Genomic DNA, 23,800 nt, shown 5'->3' with positions numbered 1-23,800 from the left:
CATATCTCTGTCTGTTTCTGGCCCCAAAAGCTCACTCCCCTCCCCCATCTGTACTTTAAAAAAAAAAAAAAGAGAGACCTTCAACAAAATCCCTCCTCAATATCTGAAGACCCTGAGAACCAAATGAAAACAAAAATACTGAGCTCCCCACCCCCACCCCACCCACTCCCAATCAACAATTTACTGGAAATATCCCATCACATGGTGGCCAATCCCTGCTCCCCACCAACCTTAAATGCAACCTTCCGGTATGAAAGTAAAAACTAACACCCAGCCATCCACTCCGCTACACTCAATAACCACAAAACACCAAACAATCTCAACTCAAACACACATCAGGAAAAATAGAAGCAAATCCCTGAAATTAGTGCCAGAACAGGTGTAACAGCCAAAAAGATCCTGTTAAGCTGTCCATCAAGCTGGCCCCCTTCTGATGGTCTGTGCTGAGAGGCCGGACGTGCAAGCCAGCCACGGTGGTTCAAAAGATGGAAATCTCAAAGGCCACCACCCGCCGACGATTCCTGGACCCCCAAAGTTCACGTCCAGAAAAATCTGGATCGCATCCTCCATGAAATGCACTGTTTTCAAAGTTCCTTTCAGATGAAATAATAGAGTGAATAGGTGGTGCCAATGATAGCGAATCGCCTTTTTTCGCAAGTACTTCAAGACTGGTTTTAAGTCCACTCTCCGCCTTAAAGTGACCGACGCCAAGCCGGTCATAATTTTTCCACTGAAGAGGCAATGGCACCCGAGCTTTAGCCATGACAGCCTCCTTGACTTTAAAGTTTTGAAAACAGGCTAATATATCGCGCGGCCTGTTAGCACGTGGCGCTTGCAAGGCTCTATGAGCACGTTCTAGATGGATATCTTCAGGCAGCATGGTCAAGGCCTCATCAGATATTAAGTAGCAAACTCGTGCTCCGAGGCTGTAAAGTATGCGTGCCGGCTTCCCTTCCTTCTCTCTCCCCCCCCCCCCCCCCCCCCCGGACATAACTTCCGGTTTCGGAGGGAAGAGAAAGGAAGTTGGCACGCACACTTTAGAGCCTCGGAGCACGAGTTCGCTACGGGCTAAAGTGGGAATCTCCAAGCCGGTGAGTTTTTGTTTTTTTTAAAAAAAAAAGTTGAGCAGGAGCTGGATTCGCCATCGGATGACAGCTGGGCGGTCATCTAAATTAGCTGGGCGGAGCGCCCCGCTAAAAGGCCCTAGGGAGAACACTGATCATTAAAAGTCATGAGTAAAGTTTCAACTTATTCTGTTTCTGCCCTTCAAATGCTCTGGATCAGACAGTGAACGAGCAATTCAGCATCCAATGCCACTCTCAGTAGATTACCCTTTAAGGAGCAGATACTTTGTGGCAAAGGTTTGGATCACCTTATGGCCAGCATGGCGAATCACCATTCCAAATTCCTTCTGGATTGCAAGGGTCATCATTCTGCTGGGGGTAGCAGAGGCAATTTTCATACCTCTTGAAGATACCACCAGTTTTCCTCCATTTCCTCTTCCCAGAGATCCTTCCAGGGTCCAGACAGAGATTTGGCAATTACAGGCGCCAGCAGCCTTCAGCCAACAAAAAGTCACAATGATGCCAGGTCGACAGCCACCCCCCACCTCCACATTTGGCAGGCGGCTGTCGGCTTTCTGGAGGGAATGGGAACAGATCTCATCAGACCGTTGTGTTCTGGATATTATTTAGGAGGGGCATGAAATCAATGCCACTACAGAAGCTTATGTGGACAGACAAGAAAGCACGAGAAGCGCTCACCTTCACCTGGAGGCCCCTGGGTGGAACTTCACTTACAAGCCCTCTCAGCTGTCCGTGTGGCAGGAGTAGAGAATGTCCAGGCTGATATTCTCAGCAGACAGACTTTGGATCTGGGTTAGTGATTTCTGTCTCAGACGGCATTCACCCTCATTATGCAGTGCTTGGGAAGACCAGAATGGATCTCATTGCCACAACCAAGAATGCAAAGGCAGATCACTTCTATAGTCGAATGGCCAAGCCAGGAAGTGTAGGGCTGGAAGCCCTCATTCAGCCCTGGCCGACCAAGTTCCTACTCTGTGTTTCCACCATGGGACATGGTGGGCCAGATCATCTGCAGAATAGTGAGCCACCAGAGGCTAGTGATCCTGGTGGCTACGGAGTGGCCCCTTTGGTTTTTATATTCATATCTGGTTCACCCCCGAAGAGGCAGATCCTGCAGGCTACCAGTTCATCACAGTCTACTCAGCCAGGGTCCAATCCCTATGGAGAATCTAGAGCGCTTTGGTCTTACGGCATGGTTCTTGAGCACACGACCCTAACTCTGAAGGGTTACTCGGAGGTAGTTGTTGCAACTCTACTCAGCAAAGAAGCCTGTGACATTTGCAAAGACCTGGAAGTCTTTACAGTTGTGGTTCGCCAAGGAGCAGGTGGAACCTGATTTCTTCCTCGGATGTTGCCAAACAGTTTTGCTCTGCTAAATCTTAAATACAGGAGAAGATTTAGGAGAAACAAAACTACAGGAGGGATTTTTATAGGTCCTCCTAGTTGCACTTAGCAGTTTGTTTCCTAGCTACTCATGTGCTTATTTTGTTGTTCAGTGTTGATTGTTATTAATCATCATTCTTTTTTCATAAGTTACAGAGCAGAACAGGATATGGTTTGTCACTGAGGAAATTCCCCTTGCCCCTCCTTCCCTTTTCTTCTATTTCGGTGGAGTTCAATTGCTTACCTACTAACTGAAAGGGGAACTGTTCTCCAGTGTTGAAGGAGAGGAGTTGGAAGATTTGAATTACCTTTTCTTCTATTTCAGTGGAGTTTGATTGCTTTGGCACTAACTGAAGGGTAAGCTGTTATTCAGTGCTGAAGGGGAGGAGTTGGAAGATTTGAATTAACTTTTCTTCTATTTCAGTGGAGTTTGATTGCTTTGGCACTAACTGAAGGGGAAGCTGTTATCCAGTGCTGAAGGGGAGGAGTTGGAAGATTTGAGTGACACACTTCTGCAAAGTTCGCAACTAAGGGGGAGGAATAGCTTTAATACAGATTCCTGTCTTATAACAGAAAGAAGATTAATGAGGTAAAAACCTAATAAGGAAAAGATCTTTGCTGAAATTTTGGTCAAAACAATTAACTTCAGCTCCAGCAAAGAAAAATAGTTCATTAATCCCTCAACAAACTTCCACACCAATTGATGTACCAATTGGTACAGATGTTACAGCTGATGATTCTCTGCCTGGTACAAATAAGTCAACTAGAAACTCTTCAATCGGAATTGCATCAGTGCAGTTACAACTATAGTCACAGCTTGATGTTTAAATGCTGATCTAAGAACAATAGGAACAAGAGCTACTTAGAAATATAGAATGCTCTGAAAGAAGCAAAGAAAAAGGCTGAATGGAAACTAAAAGGGAAAGGGGATGGGACCTGATATACTGCCTTTCTGTGGCTACAATCAAAGTGGTTTACATACACGGTTGAGTCACATTATTATGACCACCGCCTACCTCTGACATCAGGGACACACAGCCAATGAATGAATGCACATATCGCATGCAGACTTTGTGTCAGCAAGTTGCCAATATAACAACCATAGCCGTCATGGGGGAAAAGCGTAATTTATCAGACATGATCATCAGCTACTGGGCCAAGGCAGCAGCATTTTGGAAACGGTGGAGTATGTGACCTGTTCATGGACTGCTGTGGTTAAAGTGTACTTTGTATGGACAAATGGAACCTTTTCAATGACCCTATAATCCCCCCTGTGAGCTCCTCTCAGTTGGTAAGTCCCTCCTTTCTGTGCCCTTCTCTTTAGATGCCAACTCTAGACTCTGTCCCTGCTACCTTGCTGCACTATATGTTTGGAGCAAGCTGCCCGAATCCCTACGGCGGGCTCCGTTTCTGGCAGTGTTCAAGACCCAGATAAAAGCCCACCTCTTTGAGAGTGCTTTTGACTCCTAAATCCTCTCACCTTTGGTTCTGCATCCTCCAACCCTATATGTCATGTCTGTCTATCCAAGTTAGTTTGTAAGCTCTTCTGAGCAGGAACCATCTCTAAATGTCAAAATGTACAGCACTGCATACACCTTACAGCACTATATAAGTGATAAGTAGTATTAGACCCAACTTTATATCTGTGGGGCAGCACAAGCCATCGATGCGAGAAGTGAACGTCATCTGCAGAGGTTTGTGCAGGCCGATCGGCACGCTACCATGGAGCAACTCACCGTCCAAATGAACCAGGGGGCTTCCTGATATGTGTCCAAAATGACTGCACAGCGAACTATGTTGCAAATGGGGCTCCAGAGCAGACAGCTGGTGACTATACCCATTATCATAAGGGCTCATCACAAAAAAGGCTGCGATTTGCATTGACTGACAGAGGGTTGCCTTCTCCAATGAGTCATGTTTTGAGCTCCATCGAACAGATGGACATTGGCGTGTCAGGCACAAAACTGCTGAAAACAAACACCCGGCAACTATTGTTGGATGTATACAAGCTGGTGGTGGCAGCATTATGGTCTGGGGAATGTTTTCTTGGTATGGTCTGTTTTCCCTTGATACTATGGAAGACACTCAATCGATATGGTTATCTCTCCATCTTTGCTGATCAAGTACATGTTGACGATCTTCCTTATGGCCAATGGGATCCTTCAACAGCACAGTGCGACATCATACCGTCAAAATTGTTCATGAGTGGTTCACAGAACCCAACCAAGACTTCCAGCTACTTCCCTGGCCTTCGAATTCCCCAAACCTTAACACAATCAAGCACATTTGAGACCACCTCAATCGATATGTTTGACGACTGGATCCACCATCATGTACCCACTGTTGGATGCACTGTAGTCTGCATGGCTCCAGATACCTCTAGCAACCATCCAGTATCTTACTGAGTCACTCCCACGGTGTCTGGCTGCCATCTATGCTGCCAGAAGCGGTTATTCTGGATATTAGCAGGTGGTCATAATAATGTGACTTGACTGTGTATTATATACTGTACAAGTATTTATTTTGTAACTGGGGCATTGCAGGGTTATGTGATTTGCCCAGAGTCGCAAGGAGCTACAGTGGGAATCCAAAAGCCAAGAACAATAAAAAGAAAAAAAACTCAGTGTTTTGGAAGAGAATCCAGAACTATTCAAAACACTAGACATCAGAATACAGTTCTGGTAGATCACAAATTAAAGACGATCAGCTGTTGATTGCTGAAACTTTCTAGGCTTTGGTATGCATGATAAAAATAAAGCAGTGCAACAGTTACTGAAGTATCAAAACTTTAGATCAATCAGCTGCGCATTTGTAGGCAGATGGATTTCAAATCAAAGTAAATTATGCCTTCATCTTCTACCAAAGCATAGTTCATTTGTAGAAAGCAAGCATGTTTCAGCAGTCCCAGTTTAGTTAATTAGAGCACAAAACAATATGCACACAATCCATATAGATGGAGGTTTTTGCACAGCTGCCTTCAAACACTTGAAAGAGCTATCATCCATGCTGGAACCAATTAGTGTTTCATCAGCCAAGAGTCACATTCCAACTGGTTTGAAAGCTGTGAATAAAGAGTCCACTTCTTATGCAAGCTCAATATCGAATCAGCTTCCTCAACCATTATTGGGTAGTAGCTAGCAAACATAAACTGATTTAATTAATTATACGTCATGCCCAGTGATCTTGGAAGCAATGAAACCATAGGCTTCTGTGGTCTAACATTTATTACAATCAGATCAGGAAAACATTCATTGACAGCACTCAGTCATAGTCTAGACTTTGAAAGATTATTTAATCTGGAGGTGTTTAAAGTCATAACTAAGAGTGGTATGATCATTTGGTAACACTAGGTTTTGTATTAACTGTAGATGGTCAGTCCGATGAAAATCCATGCTACCAAAAAAAGCCATAAATATTGACATCTCTTTATTCAGCGTGATCTGAATGCCACAATAAATGCTCCTGGATGAAATGCAGCATTTCATTCATCATAGTTGAATAAAATATGGTGCCATAAAATAGAGAACTGAGTGGCACAATCACTGACAGTCATTTAGATGAAAGGTAGCAGCATTGACTCAGAAGTGGAAAAAAATTAGTGTTGCTGAGAATACTAGCTGAAATTTGGTCACAGTTGATAGCTGATAATTACCAAATTGTTGCTGAATATACTGAAACCCAATTTGTTGTCTAGAGATAAAAACTGATTGCATATCCATATGCACTCAAGCCAAAACCTGCCACAGATGGTGAAATGTGGTGACAAAAAAAATGTTGCTTAAAATCAAGGTGCTTATATTTCAAAGTGATTACAAAAAGGTTTCTTCCATCTCTTTTACCTATTGTTTAGACCAGTGTTCTTCAATCTTTTTACACCTGTGGACCGGCGGAAATAAAATAATTATTTCGTGGACCAGCAAACTACTAAGACTGAAATTTTTTTTTAAAAAACCATCGCCGCCCCGTCCCCGCGAGCCCGGTCCCACAAACCATCTGATCCCATCCGCACAAGCCTCAAATAGTTATGATTTTATATTGTACATATTTTATTAAAGAATAAAAGAAACAATATTCTATACAATTGTCATTTTATAAATACAAATAATACAGGGCAAAGATCAACAAAACCCCTGTCTCCCCTCCCCTTCACATATATCCCCTCTACTATCAAGAAAACTGAATAAGCCAAATTTCTCTAATCTTTCGCTGTACGGCAGCTCCTCCAACACCTTAACCATCTTAGTCGCTCTTCTCTGGACCCTTTCGAGTAGTACCGTGTCCTCCTTCATGTACGGTGACCAGTGCTGGACGCAGTACTCCAGGTGAGGGCGTACAGCGTCATGATAACCTTCTCTGTCTCTTCAGTCCAGCATCTGCCCCTTCCATTCACTATCTGTCTTTCCCTGCCAACTCTCCTCCTGCCCCCCCCCCCCCAATTTGGTCTGGCATCCATCATCTTCCTTCTGTTCCCCTCATGGTCTGGCATTTCTGTTCTTCCCTCCCCCCTGTGGTTTTTAGCATCTCTTTCTTCTCATTTCCTCCATTCAGATCTGATATTGTTCTCTGTTCTCTCTTCCCTTTTCTTCTCTGGTCTTCTCTATTTTCTGTCTCCATCTAAATTAAATTATTTCTTACTATTTAGTCCTGTTTCCCTCTTTTCACTGTGTCTACCCACAGCTTGTCACCGTTTTCCCTCACCCCTCCATTATCTTACTATTTTCTTCCCCCTTTATTTATCTCCTCCTTCCATCCAGTATGTGTTCTTTCCCCACTTCCATTCAGCATCTGCTCTCCACTCTCAACTGACATCCATCTGCCTTCTGCTCTCTCTCCCTCCTCACTTCCATCATCTGTCCCCTTCTTTCTCTCTCATCTCCTCCATTCCATCATCTGCCCCTTCTCTCTCTTTCTCTCTCCCCCCCAACTTCCATCATCTGCCCCCCTTCCCCTCACCTTTGCCGGTCACTTTCTTTCCCCTGAGGGTGGCTCATGTCAGAGGGGAAGCTTTGGCCGAGCAGAACCGCTTGCAAGGAACAGTGGAACTTAATTGATGTCAATGCTGGGGTCCGTTGCCGTTTGAAGAAGAAGAAGAAGAAAAAAAAAAAGGTGGAAAAAAGGGACCTGCAAAGTTGAGAGGAAGGGAAACCTCCAGGACAGCTGCTCTTTGCCCTCCTTCAGCGGCCCAAGAGTCTTTAGGCAAACGGCAGCTCTGTATGCTTTTAACTTCGGCACAGAGCTGCCTCTAAGCAGAAGTTTAGCGCGGTTTCATGAGGCAGCCTCGAGGCCTTTGCTAGGACGGCCCACATCGCATCATCGAAGCGGGCCGGCCTAGCAAAGGCCCCGAGGCTGCCTCATGAAACCGCGCTAAACTATTGCTTAAAGGCAGCTCTGTGCCAAAGTTAAAAGCATACAGAGCTGCCGCTGCTGGTCGGGAGGTGCGAAGACAAGGCAGGAAGCATACGCTGCAGGAGTCCCGGCGAAGGCAAAAGTCCTGGCACAGCGACGGCAACAGGAAGTTGCAAGTCAGCTGACGCCAGCACCTTTCGTTGCGGCGGGGACCCGGGTCCTTCGCAGACCGGCAAGATTTTCTTGCGGACCGACACCGGTCCGCGGACCGGCGGTTGAAGAACTGTGGTTTAGACTACTGAAGATCTTACGAGTTCCTAACCGAATGACAGTTGGAACAACATACAAGTTTCCATCGCTGTTTGTAGGTTTGGAATTTAAAGATTAAACATCTTTCTGTGTTCAGCTGTAATGTTTTGCAGTATTCCGTATGACCTTACAGTCTGTCAGTCCAGTCTGTTTTGAGTGACATGATAAGCAAGACAAACCAGCACTATTTTGTGTCTGTAGTGTTGCTGCAAAACACTGTACAGCCATGCTCAAATATCAGTCTGTTTTGGATAAAGTAATCAGACCTTTGAGAGTGGCTGCCCATCAGCAATGTGAAATGGTAGTGATTATTGGGTATGCTAAGAATGGAGTAAAGAGAGGCGTGATGGAAACAATCTGGATTTAAGTTAACGGCTACTTCCAGTAAACAAGGTTGCAAAATGACAGATGATTTTTTTATCACCTAGGCAGGATGAATTAGGACTAGATTCACTAAGCCCACTGATCAAGTCCCGACCACTTAGCGACCCCTTTGCGACCCGATTTTTCTCCAACCCGATTCACTAACCTCTGTCCCAATCATCCTCTGATCCACGCATGCAAATGAGGGGGAACGGCATTCAAATGTAGGCAGGCAGCAATTCACTAAAAAAAATGAGGGACACCGACTGGGCTGACCGATCAAAAAATAAGCGACTGCTGAGGACCAGTTGCTCAGGTCCTTTCAGACTGCCCTGCCGCCCTGCTCTCTGCCCCAATCCCACATCTCTGCTCTCTGCCTAAATATCCTGCTCTCTGCCTCGATCCTGATTCTCTACCCCGATCTTCTACTCTCTGCCCCAACTCTCCTGCCCTTTCCCACAGTGCAAGTCCGTGGTTTTAACCCACGGGTTAAAATCACAGGCTCGTGAAGTAAAAAAAAAAGTAAAGTAAAGTAAAGCTGTAAAGTTCCTCCCGACTCAAAAAAAAAAAAGTTTCAAGCACAGTGAGCATGTGCAGACCATCTACAGGCACAGTGTCATTCTCTAGTCTGTAGTGCCTGGGCCTGGAACACGGGACGTTTCGAAGTGGAAGATGATATCATATGTCAAGTACTTCTGCATTGTCAAGCTCATCTACATTGCCTCATGCTAACTGTTTAATGTAGGGATACTGTGTGAGCCTTTACCACCTATAAAATGAGCGGTGGTAAGTGCTCATGTGATAATTTTTTTAAATGGCTGTGCACTAATGGCAGCATCAGCGCATGCCCATTAATATAACAAATAGAAAATAGGCCATTTTAAGGCTGTATTAAAAATGGCCTTAGAGTGTGGGGAAAGACCAGCATAAGGGCAAACTGAGGCCACTTTTGACCACAGCTTAGTTAAAGAACCCCTTAATTTTCTGCTACATTTGTATATGGGAAATAAAATGACTGACAAAATCTAAATCCAAATTCTGAAGCACATATGGAATTTATTTCCTCTATTTGTAATGCTATCTTTAAATAAATTCCAGTGAATACCACCTTTAAGTAGATTAACAGAAGTAATAGGAGGCTGCTGAGTGGACAGATTCTGTCCCTCAAAAATTAACATTTTGAGGGGCATAATAAAAAAAAGTCTAAGTCCCCTTTTGGCCTAAGGCCTTAAACATTGAAAGTAGAAGCAGGGAAAATGTTCATTATAAAAAAAAGTCCAAAAGGAGGTTTTATTTGATAATAGCCTGCCTCTACGTTCAGCTGTTTAAACGTCCAGACCACCATTACGTCTACACTAACACCATATAATCAAACTAAAAAATGCCTAACTCCCAAACAGCCAAAACAAAAGCTTTTAGGTGAACAAGGAGCCATTCCTTTGCCTAAAAGCTGGATTCTGTAACCGGTGTCTGTCAAAAACAACACCGGTTACAGAATCCCCCACCTTCCCCCCCCCCCCGACAACAATCGAGGCAGGAGGGAGCCCAACCCCTCCTACCCTGGCGAAACCTCCTATCCCCCACTAAAATATGGGCAGGAAGGATCCCAGGCCCTCCTGCCCTTGACGCAACTCCCCCACGACCGAACCCCTGATCGCCCCCCCTCCCCATACCTGAAAATCATTGATCAGACAGACAGGTGCCAAGCCCGTCCATCCAACAGGCCAGCCATCCCCGGAATGGTTGACCTTAAGGCCTGATTGGCCCAGGCGGCTCAAACTCCGCCCACAGGAGGGGCCTAAGGCTACTGGGCCTATTCTGGTTAGCCCAGGCGCCTCAGGCGCCACCTGTAGGCGGGGTTTGAGCTGCCTGGGCCAATCAGGTCATAAGGCCAGCCATTCCGGGGATGGCTGGCTTGTCGGACGGACGGGTTGGCACTTGTCCGTCCAACTGACGATTTTCAGGTACGGGGAGGGGGTAGGGGGGCCTATCAGGGGTTTGGGGGGCAGTCATGGGGGGGTTGTGTCGAGGGTAGGAGGGCCTGGGATCCCTCCTGCCCATATTTTAGTGGGGGGTAGGGGGTTTTGCCAGGGCAGGAGGGCTTGGGCTCACTCCGCGGATCGTTGTCGGGGGGTGATGCATCGCGGCAGGAGAGATTGGCCATCTCCCCTGCCGCGATGCTATCACCTCTCTACCCAAATTGCCACAACCCGTGGCAGGAGAGATTGGGCATCTCTCCTGCCGCGGGTCGTGGCATTTTGGGTAGAGGGGTGATCACATCGCGGCAGGGGAGATGAGCCATCTCTCCCGCCGCGATGGTTGCGGTGGGGGGTGGGTAGGTTGCCGGGTCGCTGAGCTGATCGCGCCAGCCTCCATCAGCTCAGTGGCCCTCTTTTCAGCACTTATACCTGTTTTGACTTGGTCTAAGTCAAAACGTATAAGTACCAACTAGGCAACATGTCAAAAGTTTTGGTTATACCTGCTGTACGCCTAGTTGTAGGTCCGCCCACCACCCGCCCTTTCCCCTCCTCTAAAATCGCCTCTTTTCGCTCTATGCGTTTAGAGGCAGGGGAAAGGCCTAAGCTGGTTTTAGATATGTCTAAAACCACCTTTGATTATGGGTACTTAGACGATCAGGCTTTTTGATCGTCCAAGTACCCATTTAGGCCACTTTTTAGACGTTTGGTTTTTTTTTTTATTATGAGCCCCTTTGTCTGTTGAGAGACCAAAGTGGCAGACTTACAGTTTGCAGGAGACACTATTGTGAGCAGGTTGTGAACAGTCTCCATCAGATCATGCTGCTGTTTTTGCAGAACAGAGTTGTTCACTGTTGCTGTTACTAATTGTTTCCTTAGTTCCTCAATGATAGAATTTTGTCTGGACACTAATAGTTGAAGCTTCTCTTTCTCATCTTTCATCGATTGTAGCTGAACTGTGTGTTTATCTTCCATATTCAGGACTTTCTTTTCTAGAAAACTAAGAAGAAATGTTAGTGTTGTTGGCTTTTTGTCAGAAAGTCTATTTCTTAATTCAGTAGCAAAATCTGTGCCATATATTGGTTTTCTATGTCAGGTAAAATAAAGGTAAATATTTACTTCTTAGTACAATACTGTAGTACAGTATTTTGCCGTTATGAATTAGATTGGTGTGTATGTGTACAAGTTAAATACTTAGTACCAAAGTTGGTGTTATCCCTAAGTAAATCAATGCATTGTGGTCTCCTTGTGCTGCTGATTGTTGTGGAAAGAGTATTCTACCATCAAAATGTACTGAATCACACCTTCTATATATCCTTTTACATGAAATCCCTTGTCCAGAGGATGTCCACTTTATGAAAAGTATATACTCCTCTAAACATCTCTTGGCTTCTCGGCATGATCTCCTTGAAACCAAGAAATAGTTTTTAGTTTATTTATAGCTAACCTTTAACAATGCATTGCATACTCTATATATGATGCCTCTGATGTAGCCTCTCGCACATTGGCGGTTTACATTGCTATGTACAGACAGGCTTGGCTCAGAATCTCAGATCTAGATGCCAATGTTCAAGACTGTCTTTCCAACATACTCTGTATGGGTGATGACTTGTTTGGAGATTGCATAGAGGAGGTGACCAAAAGATCGAAATTCATACTGGCTGTATGACCACTCTGTTCTCCTCAAAAGCTTAACAGCCTAAACGATTTTCAAGCTCCTATAGGCGTTCCTCATACTATTTCAGAAATGAATACTGTCAGCCTCCTGCATCTATGCCTGAGGCAACAGAAAACTTCTGCGCCTACTCAACCTAAGTAGCAGCAGTCGTTTTGACTCCTCTAACAGAGTTTAGCGAGTGTATCTCTACGCTCACTTCAGAATCTACCAATAGGAGGCAAGATCTCTATTACCAATAGCACTAGACCCTCATAGCATCAGATCTGTGGGTCCTTCAAGTGGTGAGTTGGAGATATGCCCTTCATCTGCAGAAGAAACCACCAAACCACCCTCCAAGAAACATATTAACATGACCGCAGATAAAGGCCAAATGGCCCATCTAATCTAATCTTCTATTTGTCATACATCCCTATTCAGGCTCTAGGCGACATTCTGAAAGGGGGTCAGGAGGAGGGAATAAAGGGGTCCTTGAAAGGTGGGAGAGTAAGAATGGGGTGAGAAATCCTTGTTGTCTAAGAGCTTCATCTAGAGAAAGAGGTGGAAAGAGTCATTTCTGAGAAGTCAAGTAGGTTCAGTTGTCAAAGAGGAAGGTTTTCATTTTGCCCATCCCCAGTAACCATTATCTCTTTCTCTCTCCGAGAGATCCCATGTGCCTATCCCAGGCCCTCTTGAATTCAGACACAGTCTCTGTCTCCACCACCTCTTCCAGGAGACTGTTCCACGCATCTACCACCCTCTCATTGAGAGCCCTCCTTCACCAGGAACTCTCAACCTTCCAGCTCAATGCAATAAAAAAAAGTTCCACTGTAAGAGAGGGGTGAGGAGTTCTATTCAAGGTAATTCCTTATCCCGAAGAAGACTGGAGGAATTTGCCCAATTCTAGACCTCTGAGCACTTAATAAGTACCTTGTGAAGGAGAAGTTTCAGATGCTCTCTCTGGGAACCCTGTTGTCTCTTTTAGCAAAGAATGACTGGCTCTGCTCTCTAGCTATCAAAGAAGCGTAAACACATATTTCTATTCTCCCTGCTCACAGAGAATATCTTCACTTTCTTCTGGGAACACACCACTTCCAGTACAAGGTGCTCCCATTTGGACTGGCATCAGTACCCAGAGTGTCACAAAGTGCTTGGTGGTAGTGGCAGCAATACTTCGCTCATACAGTTTCCATGTTTTTCCTTTCTTGGACAACTAGTTGATCAAAGCCTCCAGACTCCCAACAGGCTCAGATAACTTTACATGCAGCCATTCAAATTCTCAAACTCATGGGATTTGCAGTCAATTATCCCAAATCCCACCTGAAGCCCACTCAGACTTTGGAGTTTATTAGAGCTCTTCTGCACACAAACTAGATGGGTGTGTTTCTCCCTTAGGAGAGACTCGCCACACTACTTCAATTCTGCCACAAAGTCTATTCTCATCAGCACCTCGCAGCAAGTCACATGTTACAACTCCTCTGCCACATAGCCTCCACAGTATATGTGGTCCCATTTGCTCTCCTTCACCTCAGGCATCCTCAGTGGGCATTGTCCTCCCAATGGTCTCAAGCAACTGGTCTACTTTCCCAGCACTTGTCAGTGACCTCACAGCTCGGAGATTCACTTCTGTGGTGGATGTCTCCAACCAATCTCTCCAGAGATCTCCTTTTTCAAGTACTACCTCATCAAAAGATTCTGACAACAGATATTTCCATGTTTAGGATGGACTCGCTTTTCATTGTGGTGTAGTATCAAATCTCTGGATCCAGTGACCTGTCCTCATACTGGATTATCTCCTCCACCTCTCTAATTCTGGGCTAAAGACTAATTAAGTGAGAGTTCATCTTAATTCTCATAAGTATTTTTCACACACCATTAGACAGAAACCCTTAGCAGTATATCCTCTGATTTCTAGATTCATGAAGGGCCTTTACAATATACCTAGCTGCCTCTGAAACCTCCTCCAGTGGCTTGGGACCTTAATTTGATGCTTTTCACACTCATGAAGCCTCCATTTGAACCACTGTCTACTTCATCTCTCAAGCACCTCATTTGGAAAGTGGTCTTCCTCATTGCTCTCACATCAGCATGGTGAGTCAGTGAACTCCAGGCGCTAGTCGCAGATTCATCCTATACTACATTTTATCCTGACAAGGTGGTTTTTTGAACTTATCTGAAATTCCTCCCAAAAGTTATTTTGGAGTTTCATCTCAACCATTCCATCAATCTTCTGGTATTTTTTCCATTGCCATATGCTTACCCTGGTGAGGCAGCACATCACACATTGGACTGTAAACATACACTAGCTTGCTACTTGGATAGAATTAAGCCTCACAGAACTTTTACTCAGCTGTTTCTGTCATTTGACCCAAACAAGCTGGGAACTCCTGTAACCATGAGAACAGTCAAAACATGGATTGTGGACTGTATCACATTCTGCTGTGCTGGGACTGGGCTGATGCTAGAGGATCATTTTACCGCACATAAAGTGCAAGCAATGGCGACTTCCAATAGTCCAGCTATGCTTTGCTTCATAACATAACATAAAAATCAATTTCTAGACCACATAACCAAAATGTTCCATTCGGTTTACAAAGAATTAAATAATCATTGACATCAGGAAATAAAATTGAGGGGAAAAAAGAAATTAGATAATCAACATTATCAGAATGAGTATAATAGTAGATGATATTGAAATGTTAGTTGCTCAAAAACTTGGAAAACAAATAAGTTTTCCAAGTTTCTGTAAAGCCCCACCTAGTCCTCAGTTCATATATTCATGACCCATTACTGTTTGGAAAATCTTTCCGGACAGGATAATCAGTTGGGTAATATAATTCTCCAAAATTTAATCTCCAACTAGAAGCCAATTGTCCTCCAGCCCTCTTTGTTAGCTGGAGAATCTCCATATGTGAGAATATGCTGCCAGCTTATCCTAGGATAAAGGATAGTTATTTACCTGTAAATAGGTGTTTTCCAGGGACAGCAGGCAGATATTCTCACAACCTACCCACCTCCCCTTCTTGGCATCTTAGCTTTGATACTGAATGTCCCATATACATTGCTTTTAAATAACATCTTAGATAAAGTATACCACAAGTTAAAGATTTAGAGAAAATCAAAAGTCTGAAACAGGCTATAAATCCTCAAAAAGGATCCCTTAAAAATAGAAATGGGGAAAATTAAAAAGAAAATAAACACAGGCACACTAGGTATAAATTACTAGTAAAGAGAAGATTTCAGGAAAGACTTGCCAAAGAGGCTAAAACAGGAGTCTACTGGTGAAAAGTGTTTTGCACTAATAATGAAAGACTCTACAAATAGCCAACATTTTAGGGTTTGCACACAAGAAATTTCCTGTAGCTTAATGTTCAGATCTGCCATATGACTAATAGGACTACAGGATAGCAAATGCAGTGTTAGTTTTTAGAAGGGGCTCCAGCTGTGGTCCAGAAAATTACAGTCTAGTGTACTTGATAGTAGTGGTGAAAGCTATTCTTCAGAATAAAAATTATGATCATACTAGTGTTTAAGCCCATTAGATTAACGGGTGCTAGAATATATATGCAGAGTTAATAGTTAAAACAATTTAATAAAAACTTACCATGAGAACTTTTATATCCATTATATCCATGGTCCTTTTTTGTGTGTTCACCTACCACCTTCTGTCTATCTCCATGTCTGTATTTCTTTATTTCACTGTCTCTCATTGGCAGCTGTATTTTTTTGTGTGTCTTTCTCTCCTTTTTTTTTTAATTTTATTTTTTTTTTTTGCAAATCTGTCTCTCTTGCCCCCTGTTCTTCTGTGTGTGTTTGACTGCCACCTTCTCATTGTGTGTGTGGAGATGTTAGGGGTGTTTTGTGTGAATAGACCCATTCTCTCACTTACCTTTTTTTTTTTTTGATGGCACAGTAACTGCAAACTGGCACAGAATAGTTGTAAAGAATGAAACCAGGAGAGTATTGAGTATGTAATCGGCAAAGTAGTAAAATAGGCACAGAGTGACTTGTGGAAGATAAACCGCCACTGGACACTCGATTAAAAGCAAAGTTACGCGCACAGAACCTGCACACACGGAAAATTGTTATGGCAACCATAGAACGTGCCCCGAGGAAAATTTAGAAGTAAAGTTGGTTGCGCTGTGAAATGCAAACAACAGCATTAAGGGATCAGGGAGCAACGCAGAACTTAAGAGGAAAACCTTTGCAGAATTATTAGTAAGTGCGGCGGCTCCTCTCACGATCCCCGCCTGCGTCGGATCGTGAAAGGAGCCGGCGCCGCATCTTTGATTGAATTTATAAACTAAGAGAGTGTTGTTACAGGGAACGATTGCGGCGGCGACGACGACAAAGTTACTTTAAGGGGAGGGAGGAGGTAGTCTAAGTTGTCCGATCTCAGTCTTTTATTAAGGGAGCACAAACAGTTTGGTTGGTGTCAAGCATGGGACATGGTTTCGCACACAGCACTGCGCTATGCTTGGAGCGTCTTTGGCGGAGAGGGGAGAGGCCTGTGCGGGAGGAGAAGCCCCAGAGCCTCCGCCATTCAGTGCCTGCACACCGCGCTCCTCATCATGAGCGGCAGCAGCCGGCAAAGGACCAGCACGTTTGCCGACTCGGGCTCGGGGCCTTCCGCTGTTGGAGGAGCGGAGCGGGCTTCTGGAGGCGATCAGCGGGTGGCTGCGGTCCCATGCTGAAGTTTGGAGACGGTGACACGACAGCGTCCTCTATCCCAACTCTCTGGCAGACACGGTAAGAGCTGAGAGGGCCGGCGGGACAAATATTTAGCCTTCCCCCCCCCCCCTGCCTCCAGCGCGGTCTCAGAACTGGTTCGGTGTTATCCGCGTCGGGGGGAGGGAGAGAGAGAGTTTCACGCGCATGCGCACTCATACCTGCGGGTCGCTACAGCTCACGGAAAACCGGCGCACACAAGTGGGAGTGCGCATGCGCGGCTAGCGTTTTATTATATTAGATTAATAAGCATGAGTCAATAGGGAAAGCCATTATGAATCAGGCAAAGGGTAAGTCATACTGCACTAGTTTCGGTGGTGCTCAACTTTCTGAAGAAAGGTCTGAAGAAGATCCTGGCAGTTGGAACTCTCTTTTTTTTTTTTTTAGTTCATTAATTTTATTGAATATTATAAGTAATATACAGAAAGCAGTTCAAATACTTAAAAATTGAATAAGAAATAGTGATGTAGAAACAAAAGAAACCATAATTGCTGTTATTTGCATATAGTAGATTAGTAAGAAGAATTCAGAGTATTTGAAACTGCTAAGAAAAGAAATAGAAAGGATAGAAAAGCAGAGAAGATGAATTGAAATAAAAAAGAAAAAAGAGGGATAAAGAAAGAGAGAGAGAAAGAGAGAGAGGCAGAAGTGTCTACAAGGCAGAATGAACATATGAATCTAAGAATGACCAAGGTGATTTATTTCGCACCAAATTTGTAGATAAACGAGATATCGTGTTCTTTTCATATGCATATGATTCGTATTTGTGGTACATGCTCAAGGAGTTCCACCAAAAGGTGTAGTCTAGTAGTGTGGGTGACTTCCAATTTTTCAAAATGTGCATAAGAGCTGTCACAATCATGGTGTCAATAAGTTTAGGAGGGCAGTTTGATAGTGCGAAACAAGGGTGTTGAGAACGAAGGATTATAATGTCTATGGAAATAGCTTCTGAACATTCGGTAATAGATTTTATGGTGTCCCATATACGAGTCCAAAAGGAATGAACCATAGTGCAGTGAAGAAGCATGTGATCAAGAGTTCCAGGCTCTTTCAAACAGTTCCAACAGGTAGGGTCTTGTTTCAGTTTCGCTTTCCACATTCGAAATGGAGTCCATACTGCATTCCACATAACAAAGAACATTGATTGCGAAACTCTTGAGGATAATAGAGGACGATTTGTAGATGACCAGAAGAGTTCCCAATCTATTTCAGAAAGCGTGGTCTTTAGGATAGAGCCCCAATGGTTCATGGATTGAGGTGTAAAGGTGAAGGTGTGATCTCTTAAGATGCTATAAAAAAGAGATATCGCCCTACCTTTCAGTAAAGCCAAAGTAGACCAGTGACGAATAGTTTGTTGAGAGGTCATAAAGTCAGGGCGCATTTGCACATTAGCTAGTATTTCAGTAAGCGTAAGCCATTGGGGATATATAGAGGATGGGAGTGAGTTTACAGAACAAAAAGTATCAAATGGGATAAATGAAGTGGAGGAGATCAATTGATGAACAAACCACACCCCTGCCCGTTGCCACCTCTTCCATGAAAGGGATCTACCCTTATTTTGAATTTTAGAATTATTCCAAAGGATCATAAGTGGGCCTTCAGCAACAGAGATCTCAGCCGCTGCATCTAATAGTTGAAAAGCATGTTGCGTTGCACTCAACAAAGAATATTTTCTCAAGTGTCTAGGTATCGACACTGTAAGGAAGCAAGAGATGTGTAGTGGTGCACATAAAAAGCATTCCATTTCAAACCATGCTGGTTTATCCTGTGGATATGAGTCAACAATCCAGTGAGATCCATATTTGGCTAAGGAGGCGATGTAGTAATAATAAAAATCAGGTAAATTTAAGCCACCATTAATCTTAGAGGCAGTTGGAACTCTCAAAGTGCAGATAGCTGGACTTTCCTGCTTCATCCCTTCCAGATGTATCCAGATTTTTGAAGGAAGCCTTGCTTCTTTGCCCTCCAGTGTGACAGTCTTTTCCATCTTGGAACCTTAATCTGGTCCTGCAGGCACTTGTGAAGGCCCTGTATGACCTTTTGGAGGTAGTGTCCCTGATTGATCTGACATTTAAGACAGTTTTCTTAGTGGCTGTGATATCAACGAGAAGAGTGTCAGAACTGCAGGCTGTGTCCTGCAGGGAACCCATTCTTGATATACAGAGGCTAGCATCTCGATTCATATGATCCCTTCCTCCCTACCAAAAGTTTTGTCCAATTTTCACATGATCCAGGAGGTGCAATTCCCAGCTTTCTCACCTACAGGAGTGAAGAAAAGAGAGTGTTGAAAGTTCTGGATGTGCAAAGAATTTTGATTCATTACTTGGTGGTGACCAACGAGTTCTGGCTGTCTGATCATCTCTTCGTGCTTATGAATGCAGCACATCAGGGGAGGCCGGCGTCTAAAGTGACCATATTCAGGTGGATCAGGATGGCTATATCTTCCACCTACGCTGGGAGTGGAAAGCAGTCTCTAATGGCAATGAAGGCACATTCCACTTGCAGTGTCACCTCATCTTGGGATTTGCAGAGCAACCACTTGGTCCAGTCTCCACACATCCACTAAGTTTTACTGGGTAGATGTAGCAGCCAGGCTGGACACCATTTTTGGGTCCTCCATAATAGCAGCAGGCTCATCTGTCCCACTAACAGTCCTGTTGCACAAGAAGGAAAGGTAGGTTCTTCCCTTGCTAATCTTCTTTCTTGTAACTAGGACTGGTAGTCTTGACACCCACCCTGTATGATATATGCTAGCCTGCTTTCTGTTTCATACATGCCTGCTTTCTCAGATGTCTTATTCTTATTGCTTGCCCAGTAGGGTCAGGAATGAAGAAGAGTTCACTCATAAGAGTTACAGAAATATTGGTGCAGATAGGTAAGTGGTTAATTTTATTACCACTTTGTTTTGTTTAGTCATGGTTTTAAAAGCATTGTTGTTTAGTGTTTGTATTTTGAGCAGAACAGACCTATGTAGTTTTGGAGAGTTTCCCCACACCCCTCTCTTAGTTTGTATTCTAGGGCTCGCTAGAAGCTTTAATACTGACTGAGGGGGAGGAGCTCATCCCAGAGTAATGGGAGGTGGAGTATGAAAACAATCAGTGAGCTCTCTGCAACCCTTGCAACTGGTTACAAGAAAGAAGATTAACAAGGTAAAAACCCTAATCTTTCCTTCCTTATCATTCTCAGAGATGTTGAGGAAAAGTCATAAAAACAGAGTGAGAAAGAAACACTAATGTGTCATTTTTGTATGGAAATTACTTTTTATCTCCGTTCAGAGGAAGAACCTCTGAACTCTGGCACATTTATTGCTTCATGCAAGCAGATGGTATTTCCTCTATTGATCATATGGGAAAAGTTAGTTATTCCATTAATAAACTCTTAATTGAAAACATTTCTGTACCCTAGCTCACAGAGGAGGCAGTTTAGTTGAACTTGAATGGAAACAGTTTTTCTGAAATGTTGTTGACATGTCACTACATACCAGTTACAGCAACTTGTGAAAAACATTGATGCAGAGATTGTTAAGCACTGGCACACTGCACATAGCAGGTGTTGTAAAAGCATGTTTGATATATTTAGCTTTGAAGAAACAAAAATCTGATATAGCTGTTGTTTGTGTCAGTCTAGAAAAAGACAACAAATAAGGCCAGTTCCATAGAGATTCTAGACAATTAAATATTCACTCATATATTAAAATGTATTAAAACATAAAGGTATGCATGTATATCTTTCCAAGCAAGTAGTGACCAACTAAGGAAACATTTGGTTGAATGTGTTTGAGAAGGTTTTTTGGGGGGTTTTTTCAAACTACCCATTGCACAGATTCATTGGGGGGAAAATGGAAAAAGTTCTTGCATATTTTCACTTTGAAAACTGCCAAAGGAAAAAGTATCATCAAACAATTTTTTGTGAGTACATCTGACAAAAAATAATGTGCATATTTTTGAAGATACAAAAGTATACAGGTTGTTTCAGTCTCCACCCTTGCTCTAACCCCCAGTTATACATTCACTAAATGCAGGTAAAAGTTCATGTGTTGTTGAAAAAAGTGTATATTTCCCCTGCTCATAGGATGTATTTACGTATTTTTAATGGATAGAGTATTGTTGAACTCTGTGGGAATGGTTCTAAAAACTGCTTTTGTAATGCACCTCAGTTTGTTGAATTTGTAATATTCATTGCATCAAATTCAGACTTAACTTTAGCTTTACAGGAGGTAATTTCCAAATAGTCTACATAATTGTAAGCAGGTACAGGGTGCAGAGCTTGGCAAGGAGTGTAGGGTTGGGTGCAGAGCCTGGCAGGGAGAATTTGGTTCAGAATGGGTTTTTTCTTGTTTTCCTCATCTAAATCTAGGGTACGTCTTATGGAGCGAAAAATACAGTAACTGATTTTTGAGCATGAGAAAAATACAAAAGTACATAGTTCATAGTTACCTAGCTCATGATTTTTTTCTTAATTGATAATTAAATATTTATAATAGTTCTTTAAACCTTTTGGCACAATCTCTTGGCCTAAATAATTTCATTAAGCATATAACATAAGAACATAAGCAGTGCCTCAGCTGGGTCAGACCAGAGGTCCATCACGCCCAGCAATCCGCTCGCGCAGCAGCCTATCAGGTCCAGGACCTGCATAGTAATCTTCTATCTGTACCATTCAATCCCCTTTTCCTTCAGGAAATCATCCAATCCTCAATCTATACCCTTCAATCCCCTTTTCCTTCAGGAAATCATCCAATCCCTTCTTGAAACCCAGTAGCATACTCTGTCGTATCACACTCTCTGGAAGTGCAATCTAGGTGTCCACCACCCTTTGGGTGAAGAAGAACTTCCTAGCATTGGTTCTGAATCTGTCCCCTCTGACTGTTTTCATTTTGAAGTTATACATTGTCATGCTATAGGCACGGTAGAACATTTTGCAATATCATTCCGTTTTTCAAGAGCTCCCTAGACTTGCATTCTCTAAAGGACATGAATGGCCATTATGCCTGCACACACTGCAAAATGTGTCAGTTTTGTTTGACCCTTCATGAATTGCATTTACCCATGTGGGTAAAGAATAAAAGTACTGTAACAATTATTATTAATAATATTAAGTTTAAATGACTACTAAAACTGAACTTATTCATATTTATTATTTTCTATGTTTATGCTGGTATTTCTACCTGCTTGCATGTTATGGATATTATACATATTTTATACATATTTTTTACATATTATTATACATATTTTTTACATATTATTATACATATTTTATACATTTTTTTAAAGATAGGTTTGTCTTATAATGTTCATTTCCATATATAGCTTTTCTTGATATTTTATGAAGGGAGATACTTACTGCTCCTTTTAGAATCTGATATAGAATATTTTATAAGGAATACTAGGGAAATTAATTTGGTGTTCTTATTAATTTTATTAAATTGTTTCTATTTGGTTATTACTCAAAGCAGCTGAACTATTTGTTCTTTAACTTATTTTCTATTATTAATTTTTAGATTTGGGGGGTTGTGATTTGATTTTGCTAAGTTAAATGAATTGATCATATTATAGAGCAAAGTAGTTTTACACAAGATCTGAGGTTCTGCATTAATTTATATATATGACATGATATTGTACTTTTCAATTTTAGGATATGATGGAATTTTATTGAGACTGAATTTAAATTGTTTATATTACTTAATATGTAGAGGATTAATTTGGGGGGACAATTAGGGTGCATGGGGGAAGATGGTAGTCACCTGGTCTATGGGTTTGCATACAAGTTGTCGTGTTATAGGATGGGTTGGGTTTTGGGAGGGGGTAGGGGAATTTTGAGGTTTGGGTCCTGGATGTGTGTGGAATTATTATATATTTATTTGATCAAATGAGAATTAAGGGATTATTTATTATTATGTAGTAATCAATTAAAATGCAGTTAAAATTATATTCATTAAATGTTCATGGACTTAACCATACTATCAAGAGGAAAAAAGTACTTAATTTTTTGAAACAACAGGAAGCAGGCATTTATGTCTTACAAGAAATGCATTTAACATCAATTGAATCAGCCAAACTTGAAGGGGTGTGTGTAAAACACTGTTCTTTTGGTAACTTTCGGGCAGATCCTATGGGTAGATGGCTCCATGTTAATATGAGTTTGGGAAATGATGCCCTGACGCTTCTTAATATTTATGCTCCTAATTCAAATCAGTCAGAATTCTTTAAAAAACTCCATCATATAATTCTGTCACTGGCTACGACAAATTTAATTGTGGCCAGAGATTTTAATGCTGTCATGGATCCATTAATTGACAAACCACCCAGTAAACAATTAAAATCATTAGGCCTAATCTTATAAATTCATGTGGATTGAAAGATATATGGCAGATTTTTCATTTTAATGCTCGTGCATTTTCCTTTTATTCCCAAGTTCATAAGTCATTTTCCAGAATTGATTATTTTTTTGTTTCAGATCATTTAACTCAATAGGTTACAAAAGCTAGCATAGACACGATCCTTTTGACGGATCATGCTGGAATTGGATAAAATATCAGTTCATCGAAGAAGATTCTAATAGACCTGTTTGGAGGTTTAATAATACATTGCTTGCAGTTTCAAACTTTCTTGAGGAAATTCAAATAAAAATGAATGAATACTTTCGATTCAACACCTCAGAGGAAATCTCTTTGGAAACTATTTGGGATACTTTCAAAGCTACAATGAGAGGGCAAATAATTTCGTATTCAGCACATATTAGGAAATTACTTAAGTTAGAATTTTCCAATTTGGTACAAACTATTTTGACTTTAGAGTCACAATTGGCCTCGAAATGGGAACAGACTACTTTGCATGCCCTGTTGAAAGCTAAATATAATGAGATTTCCTTATAATTGGCTAGGAAAGATTTGTTTTCTCAACAGGCTCTGTATTATGGAAACTTGAATAAAGCGGGAAGATTACTGGCTAATTATC

General features: G+C 42.4%; 2 protein-coding genes across 5 annotated transcripts in view; one reads left to right on the top strand and one right to left on the bottom strand.

The window, feature by feature from the left end:
* Positions 1 to 23,800, top strand: part of MCPH1 (microcephalin 1) — a 490,428-nt gene that overhangs the window by 244,822 nt on the left and 221,806 nt on the right. The gene's annotated exons all lie outside the window — the stretch shown is intronic.
* The window catches only part of ANGPT2 (angiopoietin 2), a 205,378-nt gene that overhangs the window by 65,515 nt on the left and 116,063 nt on the right, over positions 1 to 23,800 (bottom strand). The window contains exon 4 of the mRNA XM_033937331.1: positions 11,230 to 11,462. Within this exon, the coding sequence (XP_033793222.1) occupies positions 11,230 to 11,462 (233 nt within the window). The remainder of the gene's footprint in view (positions 1 to 11,229; positions 11,463 to 23,800) is intronic.

This window comes from Geotrypetes seraphini, chromosome 3, assembly GCF_902459505.1.
Source record: "Geotrypetes seraphini chromosome 3, aGeoSer1.1, whole genome shotgun sequence".
NCBI lineage: Eukaryota > Metazoa > Chordata > Amphibia > Gymnophiona > Dermophiidae > Geotrypetes > Geotrypetes seraphini.
Note: the sequence above shows the minus strand (reverse complement) of the source record. Positions and strands in the feature narration are given on the sequence as shown.